The sequence below is a fragment of the Amblyomma americanum genome, chromosome 3, assembly GCF_052857255.1.
Source record: "Amblyomma americanum isolate KBUSLIRL-KWMA chromosome 3, ASM5285725v1, whole genome shotgun sequence".
NCBI lineage: Eukaryota > Metazoa > Arthropoda > Arachnida > Ixodida > Ixodidae > Amblyomma > Amblyomma americanum.
Window position 1 is genome coordinate 161,304,497 of NC_135499.1, and position 17,434 is coordinate 161,321,930.

At 45.4% G+C, this 17,434-nt stretch overlaps 1 protein-coding gene across 1 annotated transcript in view; it reads left to right on the forward strand.

The window, feature by feature from the left end:
• Positions 1-17,434, forward strand: part of LOC144123433 (uncharacterized) — a 35,054-nt gene that overhangs the window by 723 nt on the left and 16,897 nt on the right. Inside the window, exons 2-6 of the mRNA XM_077656256.1 lie at positions 3,831-4,044; positions 7,461-7,729; positions 8,445-8,655; positions 9,860-9,949; positions 16,402-16,640. Of these exons, the coding sequence (XP_077512382.1) occupies positions 3,831-4,044; positions 7,461-7,729; positions 8,445-8,655; positions 9,860-9,949; positions 16,402-16,640 (1,023 nt within the window). The remainder of the gene's footprint in view (positions 1-3,830; positions 4,045-7,460; positions 7,730-8,444; positions 8,656-9,859; positions 9,950-16,401; positions 16,641-17,434) is intronic.

Below are 17,434 nucleotides of genomic sequence, written 5' to 3' on the forward strand. Positions count from 1 at the left end.
TGGACAAATAATTTTTAAATCCTACTTTTGCAGAAGCTGTGAGAACGAAAGATGCCCAGTAACGCTTATAAAACCTATTAGCAAATCCTATACCAAATAAAACGCGCCAGATCCTGCTCATGTAAGAGCAGAATCTTACACTCGTAAGAGCTTTCTCTGACAGCTAGAGCTTCTTAGTTTGGTCTGTTTTGAGCGTGGTTTCGTTTATTCCTTCCACGACGCTACCTTCTCGTCGACTGCATACGATGTGAAGAGATCGGGGGGAAGATTTGAAACAAGATGATGACGATAACGACGGGATCATCAGCCCCGTTGCCGATGAAGCAAGGATGCGCCTCTGCTGCAGTGAACGTGAAAGCGTTTAGTTGGACTAGTTGGCAGTGGATTTCTCAATTCATTATTACAAGCGAAATGGCTGACGGGAAACAATACTCGCTGCCGTCTTGTTTTCCGTCTGTACGCGTTTGCTATTGCTTCAGAACTCAGACTTTAGTATGTAACAGTGTTGTAAAATATATTCTAGATCCTATACGTTCTAGCTAATTGACTATTCCGCTACCTAAGTGTGAGCACTACAAAAGAAGGCTGTCATGACAATGCTTCTGACAGAAGCATCTGCATTTACTTACTGGTGTGGAAGCAGAGCAGCGCACCCAATTGCACACAATGCATGTTGTATTTGTTTTCCTGCTGTATTCGCAGCGTAGTTTTTCACAAACAGAGGATGAAAATAACTCTAAAAAAGGTTTTCTAAACAAAACAGGGCTAAATCTAGAGCCTGGCTCGAGGGGATGCTTGTAGCGCAACAAAAAAAAAAAACACAAGAGACAGAGACGAACGGGACAAGCGTGTGTTTTTTTTTTTTTTGTTGCGCTACAAGCATCCCCTCGAGCAATATGAACCAACTCGCCCAGCAAAATGTTTTATAGAGCCTGGCATAGGAGAATCAAATACAAAGTTTATATACTGATATTAACTAAATTATTTGCGTACTTTTTGGCTACATTGAGGTGTAGAGCGGTTCTAACATGTAAAGCATATCATATAACCTATTAGATTGTGCTAGGGTTTGTGCGGGTAAAAAACTTAGGCCTTAATCTCGGTTTTCGATTAGATCGATTTGGCTGATTTTGAAAAAAAAAATTCTTAACATACTTTAAGCCACCGCGGTGACTCAGTGGTTATGGCGCTCGGCTGCTGACCCGAGAGATGCCGGTTCGAACTTGGACACGGCAGTCGCGTTTCGATGGAGGTGAAATTCTAGAGGCCCGTGTACTTTGCAACGTCGGTTAACGCTAAAGAACCCCAGGCGGTCGAACTTATCCTGAGCGCGTCACTATACAGCGTCCCTCTTAACCTGACTTTTTGGGATGTTAAACGCCATAAAACCGTAAACATCCTAACATACTCTGTGAATCCTTATCTCACCTTTTAACTGTTACTGACAAGATTCTACTACTTCAGGCGGTATTGCGCTTTTAGTCAGCCTTTAACTGTACAATATCGAAACCAATATTGCTCTTCTTACTTCGTTGCGAGAACTATGCTCATGTCAATTTCTGTTTTTCTTTCCATGTGATAACAAAAACAAGATAATCGTTTAAACGACGGAGGCTATAGCTTCAGTCATGGTACTTATAGTGAACACTGGCAGCCGTCTGCGGCAGCTGCAGACGAATGTCGGCGCATGCACATACATGGCCTTGCGTTCTAGAGTTCGGGTACGGTTACTCTCTACGAACGTCACTAATTTACCACCAGCTGAATTCCGGTTGAAGGCTCCAGGGGAACAAGTAAATCTTGTTGTTCTGTAGACAGATGGCCATCGAATAGTAGCCAGATACAAAGATTACATGAATGTATTCTTTGGGGCTCTCAAGGCTTCGACAGCTTTATTTGAGGCCGTTCGGTACTGCTGCCGGTTTAAAGGGTCACTGAATATGGTGCTCAAGCTTGGCTATAAAATGCTTGCTCTATGTCGAGTACAGGCCACCGAGCGTTCAAGCCACGCAGGAGACCTCAGAAGCGAAGTGAAAATTTAAACTATTTTTTTTGAAAAATTCCCGCTTTCGCACCTCGCGGCGACCAGCGGTGCCGGGATTTTGCACGAAACCTGGCATACAACGTCATGTCGTGCGAGTGACGTCTGCAGCCGAGAGTTATCATTGGTCCGCCACGCCAACTTTTTCAGAAGTCAGGCAGCTACCATGGCGGCGGCCATTCTGGCTGCAAAAATTTACGACAGGGAAAGGTGGGGAGGCCACGGAAATTCAAATATTATACCGAACGCATAAAAAATTCTTGCTGTAGGGTACCTGTGAAGTGCCATTATTTAACATCCTAAGCGTACCGTGACTGTGAGAGACCCTTTCTGATGCCCTTTAAGGCAAGCAGGCAATAGAAACAGCGAAAATTCAACTTTTGAATGGTACAACGTCCGGCTTTGAAAGGAACTCGGCAGCACATGAATTCTGCAGTAGTCCGAAATCGGGAAGAACGCTTTCGTACGCGTACTGTTTAGCTAACGACGAGGAGATTAAACAATGCGTTCACAACGCTCGAACAGTCGTGAGCTCCGTAAAAACTCTCGCGCGTGATCACGATCCCTCAAGAACGATGTGATGTCGTTTTACGAGCAGACGAATAACTCGCCTCCCGTTTCGATCTGTCAATGGGGTAAGGCGTCTGCGGCGATGCACAAAATACAGGGGAAAGAACATAAACCTTCTCGGGGTTGTTATTTTTTAACATTATGACTTTTATTCATCAGTAATGGTTGGGATCGTTGCTGAAAGATCATTCAGGTGCAGTAACAAAGACCAGTGAAAAATCTGTAGCCATATTTGAAAACTTGAAGAGGCGATTATAATGCATCAACACTGCTCGTTTTAACAGGTGAGGCTTATCTGGACGCGAAATTCGGACGCCTTGGGTGCGGACCCTATCGACGGCATGTTTGTTGTTTCTTCTTTCTTATTATCTTTAAGCGATAGAATAAAACTATTAATTTCTCATTGATGAACACCAATAACTAAAAAAATTCCCCAATGCTCCTTTGTTTCGATGGCTATTGTCTTCCTTCATGTTATGTCAGGTCAATTTGTTACCGAAGTGCTCGCACTGAACGGGATCATTGATACAGACCTCTAAAAGATCCTTTACGACGGATCAGTGTTTGTGGCCTTCGGCCGCGGAGCCCTACGCTGCCGGACTGAATCCCTGGTGCGGCTGTAGAATTTTAGTGGAGGTGCAACGTAAAACACCAGGGTGCTGTACAAAGTTACTGCAAGTTAAAGAATGTCGGGTACAAGAAATAAATCCAGACCCTTCGTCCATAGCGTCCCTAAAAACATACGTGCAGCTTCAGCACGTTAAACCCAGATATCTTCGTGCCCGCCTGAACTCCCAAGTAAGGGGAAAGACTGTGGGTTTTAACAAGGACAACTGTAGACACGTAATCGGTCTCTGCAGCGATCCGAAAGGCATTGCAATGCGTACATGACTCGGTATTCTCGAAAAGAGATGTTAACTTAACTGTTACTGCAGTTAACTGCATTTTACGGCATGCTACCGCGTAACTCATTCTGGTCGCTTTCCACTTCAACCTACTACCGCCAACTCTTAGATAAGCGTTGGAACCTGTCGACAGGCGTGCTATACATGCGTGATCGACCCTATTCGCTCGCGCTCTGCCTGCGCGTTGGTAGACCAGAGCATATTTCGCCGCCTGTGTCTCTCAAAGAAACAAAGTGGCTCAGTATCGTAGTGTCAAGTTTCCATACGTCCTACTTCGACCTGAGTGCTTGCTTTTTGCGTCTGCTTGCATGCAGGATCTCGAGAATGCGACCCGCGTAAGCTTTCTCCCAAAGAAACGAAAGGAGGCGGCGGATGCACAAGAATTGGTCGGTTTCAAGCGCGCAGACACTCCGGTTGCCAACGGTGCCGGGGCAGCATACGGCGTCGATCAGAGGCGTCATCCACCCAGGCCACCGTGCCGCATTTCAAGTCCAAGTCCAGAGGAGTCTGAAGACACAACGGCCTTGGGTAAGTAATGTCCTTGTTCTGCTTGCTCGTATTTCTTATCTCTCCTGGGTATGACTGTAAGCCACTTGCGGCAGGAAGAAAATCAGATGGCGTTGGTTGCACGCCTCTCTGCACGCCGGACAGCAGTGGCGTATAGAAATAGACGATGAGCCACGCATGTCGTATAATCTGGCCGCGTGACATAAACGACGGTTCCTTTTTTAAACCGAAAAGCTCTACTCCTCTCATGCTGAGCATGAAGGTCATCTGTCTCTTGGATTTGACCTCTAACGAGAGGCGCACCGCATGTGCAAAATCGCGCGTGACAGGTGCCTCGATCTTCTTCATCGACGCCACAGCTGCGCGCTTGGCAGTCACGTCCGCCGCTGCGCTGGCTGCTGCCCGGCCGCTCCTCCTCGCCAGTTGTGGCATGTGATGTGTCACGTGATTCGCTCTTGCGCTTGCTAGTCCCGTTCGCCGCTGCGCCGGTTGCCGCTCTGGATTCTAGCTCTTGCACTTGTGGCACGTGATGCATCACGTGATTTGCTCTCGCCGAAACAATTTACTCTCGCTGAAGTCTTGAACAATAAAGATGAACAAAGCTAAGCCGTCTCTAAGATTCATAACAGAGCTTCCGCCTCGATATTATCGTTTTGGGCGAATGGTCAAGGCCAGCGCCTGTCTTCCACACGTAAATATGCCACAGATAATTGGATCTGTTTCAGGGAACTCGCTTTCGACTTTCATTGTTCAAAACGCTTTAAGTTAGCGGAATTGACCTTTGACATGATAAATAAAATATTACTTCAACAAGTAATCATTCATTATTAAATATGATGCAGTCTAGAACTGATTTCATAGCCGTATATTAGGTAACTGCCAGCAGATCTTGCAAATCTAAACGGCACGGCTGATATTTGGCCGTGACTGAATAAAACAAGCTTAGTAATGATGAAAGAATCAGCCTTGCTCTGCGGTATTAAAATTAATATTTTTGTCGCTAATGGTGCACTTTTTAAATTGTTAAATTTTTACTTTCAATTTTTACTCTTGAAAATTGGCCACAACATCTACTTTGCATGTCACTGTAGTAATCGTTACATAATAAAGCAGATGTAAAAGATTTGAAACATTATCCCAATCAGCTTATCGTACATTCACTGCAGTGTATTTGCTAATATAATCGCTAATAAGTCAGGACAAACTTCGATTTCTGTAAAGAAAGTGATCAGGCAGGATTTCGTAAAGAATACTCGACAATATACCATCTTCGCACAATCAATCAGGTGATAGAAAAGTGGCAAAATACAGCCAACCCCTATATATAGCCTTGATTCATGGCGAGAAGGCATTTGACTCAATCGAAACTTCAGCAGTCATGCAGGCACTGCGAAATCGGAATGCAGAAGTCTTAAGTAAAAATGCTGGAAGATCTCTATAACGACTGCAATGCTACCACAGTCCCCCAGAAAGTAGCCAATAAAATTCCAATCGGGAAGGATGTCAGACTGGGATACACAATGTCGCCAATACTTTTCATCGCTGTTTGCAGAATATATTCTGAGGTTTGGATTGTGATCATTTGTGAATAGGATTTCACAGAAAATACCTTAGTAATCTGCAATTCGCTGGTTTTATTTCCTTGCTAAATCACTCCACTGCGAAATCGGAATGCAGAAGTCTTAAGTAAAAATGCTGGAAGATCTCTATAACGACTGCAATGCTACCACAGTCCCCCAGAAAGTAGTCAATAAAATTCCAATCGGGAAGGATGTCATAATGGGATACAGAATGTCGCCAATACTTTTCATCGCTGTTTGCAGAATATATTCTGAGGTCTGGGTTGTGATCATTTGTGAATAGGATTTCACAGAAAATACCTTAGTAATCTGCAATTCGCTGATTTTATTTCCTTGCTAAATCACTCAGGACATGAAAAGCAAAGCGTGATCGATGTTTTACATAGGCAGAGCAAAACGGGGCATCTAAAAATTAATGAGCCGCAAACATAAGTACTAGTGTTCAACACTCTCGGTAGACAACAAATTTTTGTCAGACAGCGACGGAGGTCCAGATCACGAGAGAAAAACAACTATAAGAATAAGAATGGGATGGAGACCATATGGCAGCTTCTCTCAGATCATGAATGGCAGTATACCAATATCCCTCAAGAAAAAAGTATACGAAAACTGTATCTTACTGGTACTCATCTGTGGGGCGGAAATGTGGAGGCTAACGAAAAGGGTTCAGCTCAAGTTTAGAACACCGGAGTGAGCTAGGGAAAGAAAAATGACAGGTGTAACGTTGAGAGACAGTAAGAGGGCAGAGTGGGTGAGAGAACAAACGCGGGTGAATTCTATCCTAGCCGAAATCAAGAGCAAGAAATCTGTTGGGGCAGTGCGTCTAACGTGAATATAACCGATGTTCCTTAAGGGTTAAGACAGGATTCCAAGGGAAGGGTAGCGTAGGAGGGGCAGCAGAGACTTTGAAGTTTGAGAAGTTTGAGGCCGTAGGTGGCCGGAGATCGCACAGGACAAGGTAAATTGGAGAGGTATGGGACAGGCCTTTGCTCTGCAGTGGGCGTAATCAAGCTGATTATGATGATATAAGCTTTTAGCTCAACTGTCCATCAAAGGCACTTTTTATTCGTTTGCCGACACGTGTGCGCGAACTGAGGAGCTTTAAGAGCTTAATACCCAAGCAACAACAACGTCGGGTAAAGTTATGAACCAGCAGTGTTTTGTCACTTCGCTCCCTACAAGATACGAATCTAAAGACACTGGCATGTTAATAAAATTTAGAATATGCAACATTAAAACGTGCAAACTATTTTTTTTTGTCTGTGAACGGTTAAACTAGGCAGAATCAAGCATGCCAAAAAAAAATGAATGCAGATACTAAACGTTTCTTTCGCCTAACAATGTAATAGTAATACTGTCGAAATTTTTGGGTATTTTGCCGCTAGGGTTAGTTTTTGCAATAAGGCATCTTTCAGCAAGCATCCTCCACCCCTAACGGCTGGAGCTTCGACACTGTATCTGAGAAATATATTACAAATGTGATTCTTCAATAATGCGAGAAACTCATATACATGTGAGCGCGTAAATGAAAGTATTCGGGCTTCAGGATTTACCGTACATGATACGCCATACGTTACCAGGTTAACTACGTAAGCCGCTTCATCGCAATTTAAGGACATTGATAAAAGCTCAGCATTTACTATGACTTGATATTAAGGCATTACATTTTCAATTTGGCAACACTGCAGTGATGGTCGAAAAAGACAAAGTATACGGTGTTCATGGTGATAACGGCAGTGGTTGCAGCCTTTTGTGAGTACAACACAAACTCGACAAAGTCGCCACCACCACCAACCGTAGTAACACGTAACCCTGTTTGTCACCCCCTCCCCCTCGTACCTTTCTCATTTACATCAGGTTTCGAGGAGATGATTTGGAGGAACATCAGACGGGGAAGGAAGATTGGCGCTGCCCCACGGGACTTCGACTTATCCTCCAACGACTTATCCTCCAACGACTTATCCTCTTTGGAGTCACCCAGCCTAACAGCCGCTGATCCTGTATTCCCCGAACTGTCTTCTCCTCAAAAGGGGACCAGAGCGAGCGCTGAAGATAACAGCTCAAAAGAGCCGAGGACATCACACCATAAATTTTGTGAAGTTCTGCCTACGTTGCCGAGCAGCGCTGTGAGTAGATGCGGTTCCTTGCTAGTGAAGAATTGCAGGACTTTGAGTGGCTTCTTTCTCGGACGAAATTTACCTTTCAGACAATTTCAATCAATGGTCGTACCTGATGATACTCTGTTCTTCACTGTGGGGATCGTTTTCGTCGATTAGTTCCGAGAACAGTGCTCATGGTAGAATCTCGGTTCTTCCGGTCAAGCTGAACAGGTTCTGGTCAAGCTGACTCCATTAATGGTATACAGGCGACGCGCTGCCTCTTACTGCAGAGAATTGCGGGGGATTGTCGGGACGATTGTATTATTAGCATTCTATCAGCACTCTATTGGAGGGCCTCCTGTTCTGTAAATAAGACGGAAGACTATATTGCCTTATTGCTGACAAGCCGCGAGGTAGCATCTCTGGTCTGTACCTCTGCGCTAAATTGCAGGCACTGAAGCGAACCTTTATCGCAGATTTTAAATATTTCAAAAAACCTCACAAAAGCCCGTATTGAGGAGACCAGTACAGCCACCTCGATAAGCGCTTGAATCTGTCGAAAGCCTTGTTTATATACGTAGCCAGTTCTATGCACGCGCGCCTTGCATGCGCGTCGGTCGACCAGCAGATATTTCGCCGGTTGTATCTTTGTAATGAAAAAAGCTGCTCCTATCGTAGCATCGCGTTTCCACACATCCTGCTTCAACTTGAGCGCTTGTTTTTCGCCTGCGCTTGCGTGCAGCATTCAGAGAAGGCGCCCCGGCTAAGTATTCCTCCAAACAAAGAAAAAGAGCCGACGAACAGACCAGATCTGGACAGTTTGGGGCCCGCAGGCTCTTCTGTTGCCAATGGTGCCGAGGCATCGTGCGGCATAGACCAGAGGAGCCCGCAACAAATCAGCCGTCATGCTTTCAGGTCAAGTCCAGAGCATGCGGAAGACAGTACGGGCTTATGTGAGTAACACTTTTGTTCTGCTTGCCCTGGGATGACTGCGCGCTAATTGCGGAAGGATGAATTAGAGCCGTTGATTGCCCGAATCTCTCAAAGACGGACAGCAGTGGCGTCCAGATATGCAGATGGTTAACCACATCTGGCGACTTGGCATAAGCGACAATTCCCTTTTTTTTAGATCTCGGGAGACAAACGTGCACATTACTGTCTCCGTCAGGTTGCTCTTGATACACCAGGTGTTTCAGGGAATGTGATCACTCGTGTTTAAAAATAGGGTTTTTGGGGTAAACAGAAGCTTTCTCCGGCATAGTAGTGCCAGCGTTGGCGGACGTTAACAAATAGGCGAATCATCTTAACTAGCTAAGTGATTAACTAAATTCTAATAGATAACTTTTTAACTTACCAATAGGCAGCTGACTGCCATTAGAGACTTGTAGCCAGCCGTTAATAACAACCATGTCAGTTTTTAGAATTTCGAAAACACCATTACTCTCGCCGCTGTGGCTCGACAAAATTTGGGTGCATCTTGCGAAAATACAGGCGTTTTCGAAAGCATGCAGGCAAAGCAACCCTTCGTGTGGTCGTAACTAGTCGAAATAGCCCAATTTTGTCGTGCCACGGCGGTGAAAGTAATGGTGTACTTTGGTAATGGTACTTCGAGATCAGAAAGATTGTTGTGGCTGGTTATGCTTTTGCGGGTGCTTAGTCTAGCATTGGTAATGTTGGTTCTAGAAAATATTCAAGGCAGCAGGGGTATCTTTAGGGTTGAGAATTCGCGCCGCCATTTGTTCCTATCTGTAACTACCAGAAACTTACTCAGTTAGAAATGTCTTAAGGGTGAATCTTGTGCAAGTGCCATAGCTACCGCATGACACAGCGTGCATGTCAAGTGGTACCTGCGGCACGACCTTTTTACAAAAAATGTGGGGCAAGAGGCGTTGCTGGCTGAGACTCACTTTCCGAACCCGGGTACAAGAAGGTTAATGTTCCGGGACATGAGTAAAGAAAATCTGCTTCGCTCATTTATACCTACTTTAATGTGAAAACTCGTACACATTCGCGTGTGGCCCTGTAATCTAATTAGATGCTCTGTGCGCGGATAATACTTTCTTGTCACCATTTTTGTGACCATTTGCTTCTTTCATAAGCAGAGTGTAATCCTGAACATATTTTTTCCTTATTGTTCTACTTCGATTTTGTATACAGTGGACAACGCAGACGACCGTAAAAAGAGCAGCTCCGGCTCGACGCTCTCGCTGTGGGAAACTGATCATGGCCAGGGCCTCTCAACGAGTGGTAAATATGCCACAAAAAATTGAATTTCTTTCAAGAAACTCGCTCTCAGCTTTCGTTGGGGATATGGCTTTCAGCGGATGGATTTGAGCGTTGAAATGACAAGTGCTATTTTCCATCGGCAAGCAACGTTTCAACTCTCTGCAAATCTCGCAGATCCAAAGGGAATGACTAATAATTGGTCGCAGGTATTGATGAATATATCTGCTTTTTTTGTCGTACCAAATTTTAAACATGCGCCATGTTTTTCGCAGCGAATGGTATGCCTTTAATTTTTTTTCTTGTATTGGTTTCATTTCCTTTGCTTGTCACTGTAAGCCTGGTTAATGCTGGTTAATGATCATTATCAGCCTGACTACGGCCACTACAGAATAAAGACGCTCCCATATCTCTTCAATTAACCCTGTCCTATGCCAGCTGCGGCCACCCTATGCCCACAAACGTCTAATCAATATCAAGATGAAGAAATGGGCTTTGGCAGGGTATCTAATGCGAAAGCAAGATAACATACAATATGTTGCTGAAGGGTAATGAGTCGGATACCAAGGGAAGGCAAACAATGTAGCAGGGGGCGACATGGTCGCATGCTATTAAGTTTGCGAGGACACAGTGGTCGCAGCTGGAACAAGACGCTGCTAACTGGAGAGACATGCGAGAGGCCTTTGTCCTGCACTGGGCGTAGTCAGGCTGATGGAGATGATAATGTAAGCCTCGCACTAATTTGTGCATCAAGGATACTTTCATCTTTTTTTACCATCATATGTGTGCAAGTCGCGTAGATTCAACCGCGTAGTAACCAAGCAACGAAAACGTCGGGTAAGGCTATAGACTAGCTGTGTTTCGTCAGTAATGCGGCCTACTATGAAGAAAGTAACACTGGCAGAATATTATAATTGGTAATTTGCATTATTAAATCGTGCAAGTGATATTCTTTGTGTCTCACAACGATAAAACCAGGCACAATCAAGCATGCAAAATAAACCAGCTCGAATTATTAACTTTTCTTTAATGTAACAAAGCAGCCCTACCGTGGAAATTTTAGTCTGTTTTCCTGTTAGAGCCAAGTTTTACAATAACGGATCTTTCAACAGGTATCCTGCACCTCTGACGGCTAGCGCTTTGACCTTGCATACGAGAAATATGTTACAAATGTCTGTCTTCGCAATCATGTGAGAAACTGATAACATGTGGACGCATACATGAAAATTATTCCCGGTTGCAGGATTTGTTGTACGTGATACAAAGGACATTGTAAGGTTAGCTGCATAATCTTTTTTTGTCCCAGTTTAATAACATTGAGGAAAGCTCAGAGTTTATCACCGCTTGATATTAATGCTTTACATTTGGTATTCGACAATACTGCAGTGATGAACCAAACGGGAAATCTGAATTGTATTCATGGTTACTGTGGCGTTGGTTGCAGCCTTTGGCGAGTACAATACAATCTCGCCATAGATACTACTGCAGCGCTGGATTAAGGGGGGGGGGGGGGCACAAAGGGGGCTGCAGCCCAGGGCCTCACCTCGGACAGTGGGAGAAGGGGGCCGATTTATTCTAACCTGCTTAGTATATGGAACCATGGGCAACGGAACTTCGAGCGACATGTATGAAGCGAGAAAACCAGAACGAGCAGACGGGGCCCTCCGCCTAATGTAACAGCATGAGTTTAGCCTGATCATTTGGGGAGAGCTTGTCGAGCTGCAAAAACAGGAATCCCCCGCCACCCCAGCGGGGCCCTCTTTCTTACGAATCGAGGTGCGTTTGCTTGGCAGAGTTTTCGTGGTTTCCTGTCAGTCCGTCTGTCCAGTGCTGTCTGCAGAGGAGGGGCCAGAGCGAAACACCTAAAACATGTAATGTTGGATGAGGACCTAAATCTCCCTTGCCCCTCGTTACCACCACGCCACCCTCCACCTCTGAAATAGTTCTGCCCAGTCCTTCTCATAGAAAGGATGTGCTGCAGTGCCCAACAGTGCCTCCCATTCGACTTTTCTTTACCGTGATGGTAATTTGGGCGGGGAGGGTGAGTCCGATAGCAGATGATGATGAGTCTGATGGCAGAGTCTAGGCATGAAAGGAAAGAAGACGTCACGCGTGCTTTTGTCCGCGTGCCGTGGGGCATGGAATGTTCACTGTTCGGGCTAGGGTTGTGGAAGAGTGAAGGGGGAAGTTCGAGAGCTGGACACAAATGCCTGTCTCCATGACTCATTGCTGCCTAGTGGCTGCGCACCCTTGCGCGCGTTCGACGGAAAAAGTAGGTCAGACTGGCCGCTGAACTTTCCGCAAAGAAGTAGAAAAAGATGACTCAGAGGCGATGGAGAGCGCGTAACTTCGCCCGCGCTAGGTGTCGCCCTCTGCCCTTCGTTCTCGCGCTAGGCGTCGTCGGGGCGAAGGAAAAATCGAGAACCTCCCAGAACAGACGATTGCTCCTAGCCAATAAGAAGACGAGACCGGAACGGCAGGAGTGAATTTGTACAAGGAACTCTATGCGTATGTGAAAGCCTGCTTTGGCGCTAGTAACAGATGGATGCGGCGCGCGTCTATGAAAGGAAGTTGATCGCGGGCTGCGATTCAGCCCCGAGCCACCGGTTAAGCTTGCATAAGCCCGCCCGTTGAGGAGCTCCCAGTGGACGCACCTCTCAACCAGCCACGGACCATCCAGGCAACGTGCGCCAGTCATTGGGACGGCCACCGTTGGACACCTGCGGTCGCGTCGGACTGACGAAGTGCCCGGTGCCGTGAACAATTAGCTTCCATGCATGCGAAAATGCTCGGTCGGAAGTATCAAAGTTTTGCGTCTAAACCAAAGGCGAAGTTAGAAAGAGAAGAGCGTGAAAAGAAGCTACCAAATATGACCAAGTACGTACTGAATGCAGCTTCCGCGGAGCAGTACGATGGCTCTACCCAGAGTCCGTGTCAGACTCCCAATAGTACCGACTGTGCTTCTGTGGAGGACTTGCAAACTTCATCACCATGGTTTCCTAGCAAGAAGCAAGGTTTGACTCATCTTGGTTGTCTGGATCCTGTGAAAACGGGGCCAACCTCGGTCGTCCATATTTCTGAGCAACCGACGCTAACCGAGTCCTGTCGTGTTCCTGAGTCACGAACGTCTATGCTACTCGGCCGCGCCCCTGCCACAGAGCTTCAGGTGTCCGGTCGGCCACGCCCGATTTCTACTACTGCTGATCAACAGGTGCCAAGCCTCCCCGATAAACCTCCTTCTACTGACGAGCGCCAGGAAAAAAACACTTCCAAGAACCCACTCACTTGTTTCCTGTTAGTCTGGCTTCAAATAATCATGTTCCCACCCACAAAGCGTGCCTCGAGAGGACGAATGAGACAGCTACTCGTTGCGGCAACAGAGAAGTACAGACACCCCCGCAGCAAGACGTACGTTGCGAGATTCTCTGAATTGACCCTGCTAAGTGGCCGGGCGTTATCACTGACACCTTTCGGAGTGTATGCCTTGAGAAAGGGCCATTGTATTTTCAAAATCAGGCAGAACATTTTCTGTCTTCCGGAAGGCAATACAAAACTCAGAAACGCTATGTCACCTCACCTTTTCGTGCGAAAAGCTGTTAATGGGGAGGCGTACGAGCGGGACTGGTTAATGTACTCGGAGTCCAAAGGTTCTGTTTACTGTTTCATGTGCAAACTATTTTCGATTTCAAGCAACCCCAGTGCTTTCACCACGTACGGCTTTTCTGATTAGAAAAGAGCAGAAGAAAAGGTTTGCGCACAAGAAAATAGCTTCGAGCACCGGAACTGCGGGGCAGCATGGCTCGCCCGCTCTAATTCGAGCAGCACAATGGACAGGTAGCTGGTTTTAGCATCTTGTCACTGAGACCGCTTACTGGACAGAGGTGTTGGAGCGCGCAGTCGTTGTAGTTAAGCTTCTAGCTTAGCGCAACCTTGCGTTTAGACGCAGTGAAGAGATTTTTGGTTCACCGAGAAATGGCAATTATATGGGAGTGCTTGAGGCCGTTGCCAAGTTTGATACCTTTCTAGAGTAGCACATCAAACGCTACGGGAACAAAGGACAAGGTCACCCATCGTATCTGCCAAAAACCATTTGTGATGAATTTATCGAGCATATGGCAAAGGCTGTCAAGGAACGTCTCTTTGACGGAGTGAAACCCGCAAAATACTTCTCTCTAATTGTTGATTCGACTCCAGACCTTACTCACGTTAATCAGCTGTCAGTTTTTTTACGATACTATTTAAATGGGAAAGTGTACGAAACCTTTCTTGGATTGGTTCCAATCTAATCGCATTCTAATCGCTCTTGACGACCAATGGCATCTCAATTGATGATTGTAGGAGCCAGGCTTAGGGTAATGCGAGTAAAATGTCACGAAAATACAAAAGACTGCAAGGTCAAATGAAACACCTGAACGAATTGGCAGTCTACGTCCTGTGTGCTGGTCATTCACTGAACTTAGTCGGCGCGTGTAGCGTTGACAGTTGCCTTGAGGCAGTAAAATTTTTCACTAATTCAGAGACTGTACATGTTCTTTGCTGCCTCACATAAGCGATGGAGGTATTTTTTGGACAGCATGGGCGGAACTGGCCAGCAGCTTGTTTTGAAAAGTCTCTAAGACCAGGTGGTCAAGACACGCTGAATCATGTAAGGTCATTCTGTAAAATTTCAATCCAGTCTTGTGTTGCCTTGAAGCTATATCAAAGAACGAGGAAGGAAACGGTGACACTAGGAACGAAGCGCACTCTCTCCAAGAAAATGGCAAACCTAGAGACAGCATTCATGGCAATTTTCTTGAGTGAAATCTTGGAGCGCTTTGTCAAAACGAGCGTAGCACTTCAGAAACCAGACCTAAACATTTCAACTGCTGTAGACCTACTGAGCTCTCTAGAAGGCTTTGTTAATTCTTTGCGACCTCTCTTTGATACCTTCGAAGAGAGAGCACGTACGCTAAGTACCAATCGATGTTATCAGGATGAGGGCAAACGCATCGTTTTGAGTAAGCACCCGGACGGAAAAAGCGATGGTGCGCTACAAGGTAGAAAAAAGTTTATCGTAGAGGCCTGCAATGTTATACTTGAGAGTCTAGGCTCTGCTTCCGAGTGAGAAAGGTTGCCTACGCTGAACTCTGCGAATGGTTCGGATTCTTAAAATTGCTGGCAGAAGTTTGGAGGGAGGCATCTCTGGCACAGCAGGCTGAGAAATTGGTGAAAACCTACAAAAATGATTTGGAGCCAGCATTTTCCGCGGAAATCGGTCAGTGTGCGAACTTTCTGCACAACTCTGTGTGCCAGAACACGAGTCCTCTGGGAATAATGAAATTGCTGCACGAAAGAAAGCTTATTGATGCGTTTTCGAACCTTTCTATGGTTTTGCGAATGTACTTAAGCATACCCGTAGGCAAATTGTGAGACCGAACAATCGTTTTCCAAGTCGTCGCTGATAAAATATCGCCTTCGTTCGAGCCTCCTGGACGGCAAGGTGAACTCGCTTGCTATCATGTCCATTGAAAGTGACCTACTCCGCGATCTATCCTTCGAACAGACCATATATGATTTCGCCAAAGCGAAGGCGCGAAATATGACATTTCAAAATAGGTTTGCTTGCGCTAAACATGAATGGTTCCAATAGGTTTGTTGTGTCGCCTCCCAGCCTCCACGTTGCCAATGAAACGCTGAACAGTGTATTTCAAGTTATGCAAATCTTCTTTGTTCGTCTCTTGTTCTTCTTGTGATATTTAGCGTGCTTATAAATAACTATATTTTTGTTGTTTTTGATAGTGCGACGTTTATTCGGTGTCGTCCGTGCGTGTCTTACCTTTAACGAAAATATTTTTAAATGTTTTGTAATTGCAGTTGGTAACTTTCATCTGTATTCTAGTGCATTTTTATGGTGTTTGCATCGACTTAAGTATTGTATATATCTATTGCATATTTATAGAGTAACGTGTATAACGATTACTGCACTCTGATGCTTGAATTTTAATGTTTTTTTTATACAACCATGCGTCTGCTCAAGGGATTAAACTTAGTAATGCAAACAAAGCCTAGCTTCAGAAGGATCGACATCTGAGCTGCATTGTCTTTTCCACGTTCTTGTTCGTCTTGAGTGCACTAAAGTTGTTCTTAAAGCCTAGCTTTTGCTGAAAACAGAATGCAGATTAATCACAAAGTGAACATATGTGTTGGTGTTTACAACAGCACGCGTTTCAAGCAAGTTTTGTTGCTTTTCTTATAATAATAGCAATAATAATAATCCCGTTCTTTTTAATTTGGTGGAATTAAAATGAAACATGACATATTTTCAGTAGCGTAGCAGGCGACAGGGGGGGTCAGTATAGAGAAAGGGGGCCTGCATGCGCATTAGCCCAGGGCCCCAATTTTTCTTAGTCCGGCCCTACCACTACCAAAGAGAAGTAACAACACGTGACCCTGTTTCGCACCCCTCCCCACCTCCCCGCATTTCTCATTTACACCAGATTTCCTGAGACTGATTAGAACGAACATCACATGCCGAAAAAAGACCAGAAGCACCCCACTTGACTTCGACATATCATTTTTGGAGTCGCCTAGCCCCGCTGCCGCTGTCCCTCAGATCTCAGACCTGGCTTGTGCTCCAATGGTGACCAGAGCGAGCGGTCAAGAGAAGAGCTCACGCGAGGTCGGGACAGCGAGCCAGAAAGCGCCTGACGAGCCTCCTACGTCGGCGAGCAGTACGGTGAGTAGCTTGCTTTCTTTGCTCGTCAACCTCTGCAGGATCTAAGTGGCTCTGGATTTCAGTGGTTTTTCTGTCAATAGTCGTGTACGATGGCATTCTGTTTTTCACTGCGCACGTAGCTTCCGTTGACACGTTACGAGAACTGTGCTCATGGTTGTATTTCGGCTTTTGCGGATAAGCTGAGCAATGCTTATAACAAATTCATTTATTATATGAAGCGGAATCGCTGGCACACTTACGGCAGAGAATCGGAAGAAATTGTCGCGACGATTGTAGTTTCGTCATTCTGTCAGCTTTGTGTTAGAGGCCTGCTGTTGAGTAAATATCTCGGAAGACTGTAGTACATTACTACGAGAAGTGGTGATTCTGTTCTGTTCATCCGCTCTAAATAGCAGGTGCTGAAATGAACCCTAAAATAAGATTTTACAGAGTTCAAAAATTTTAATCTTTCAGCCCGTCTTGGATACATGTCTTGAATCGGCATATGACGAGCTTCATAGGATTCCTCGGTTTAACACATAGATTTATGTGGATCTCTAAATTTGCGGTGGATACCGTGCTTGTTACCTTTCCTTTATTGGTATGTATTACTTATGTGTTGTATGTTACTGTGATGTAACGGGGGCAAGAGAAGCGAGTTTTAGTGCGGTGAAATGATTTTTTTTTCTGCTTTTCCACAGTGCGTTCACAGGGGCCTCTAGCATCCATTTCTGCCTCTGATTCGTACAGGAGTCCTTTCTTGTCATGTCATTTTACTCTTGCCTCGATGAAATGGTCCCTTTCCTTTTCAGGCT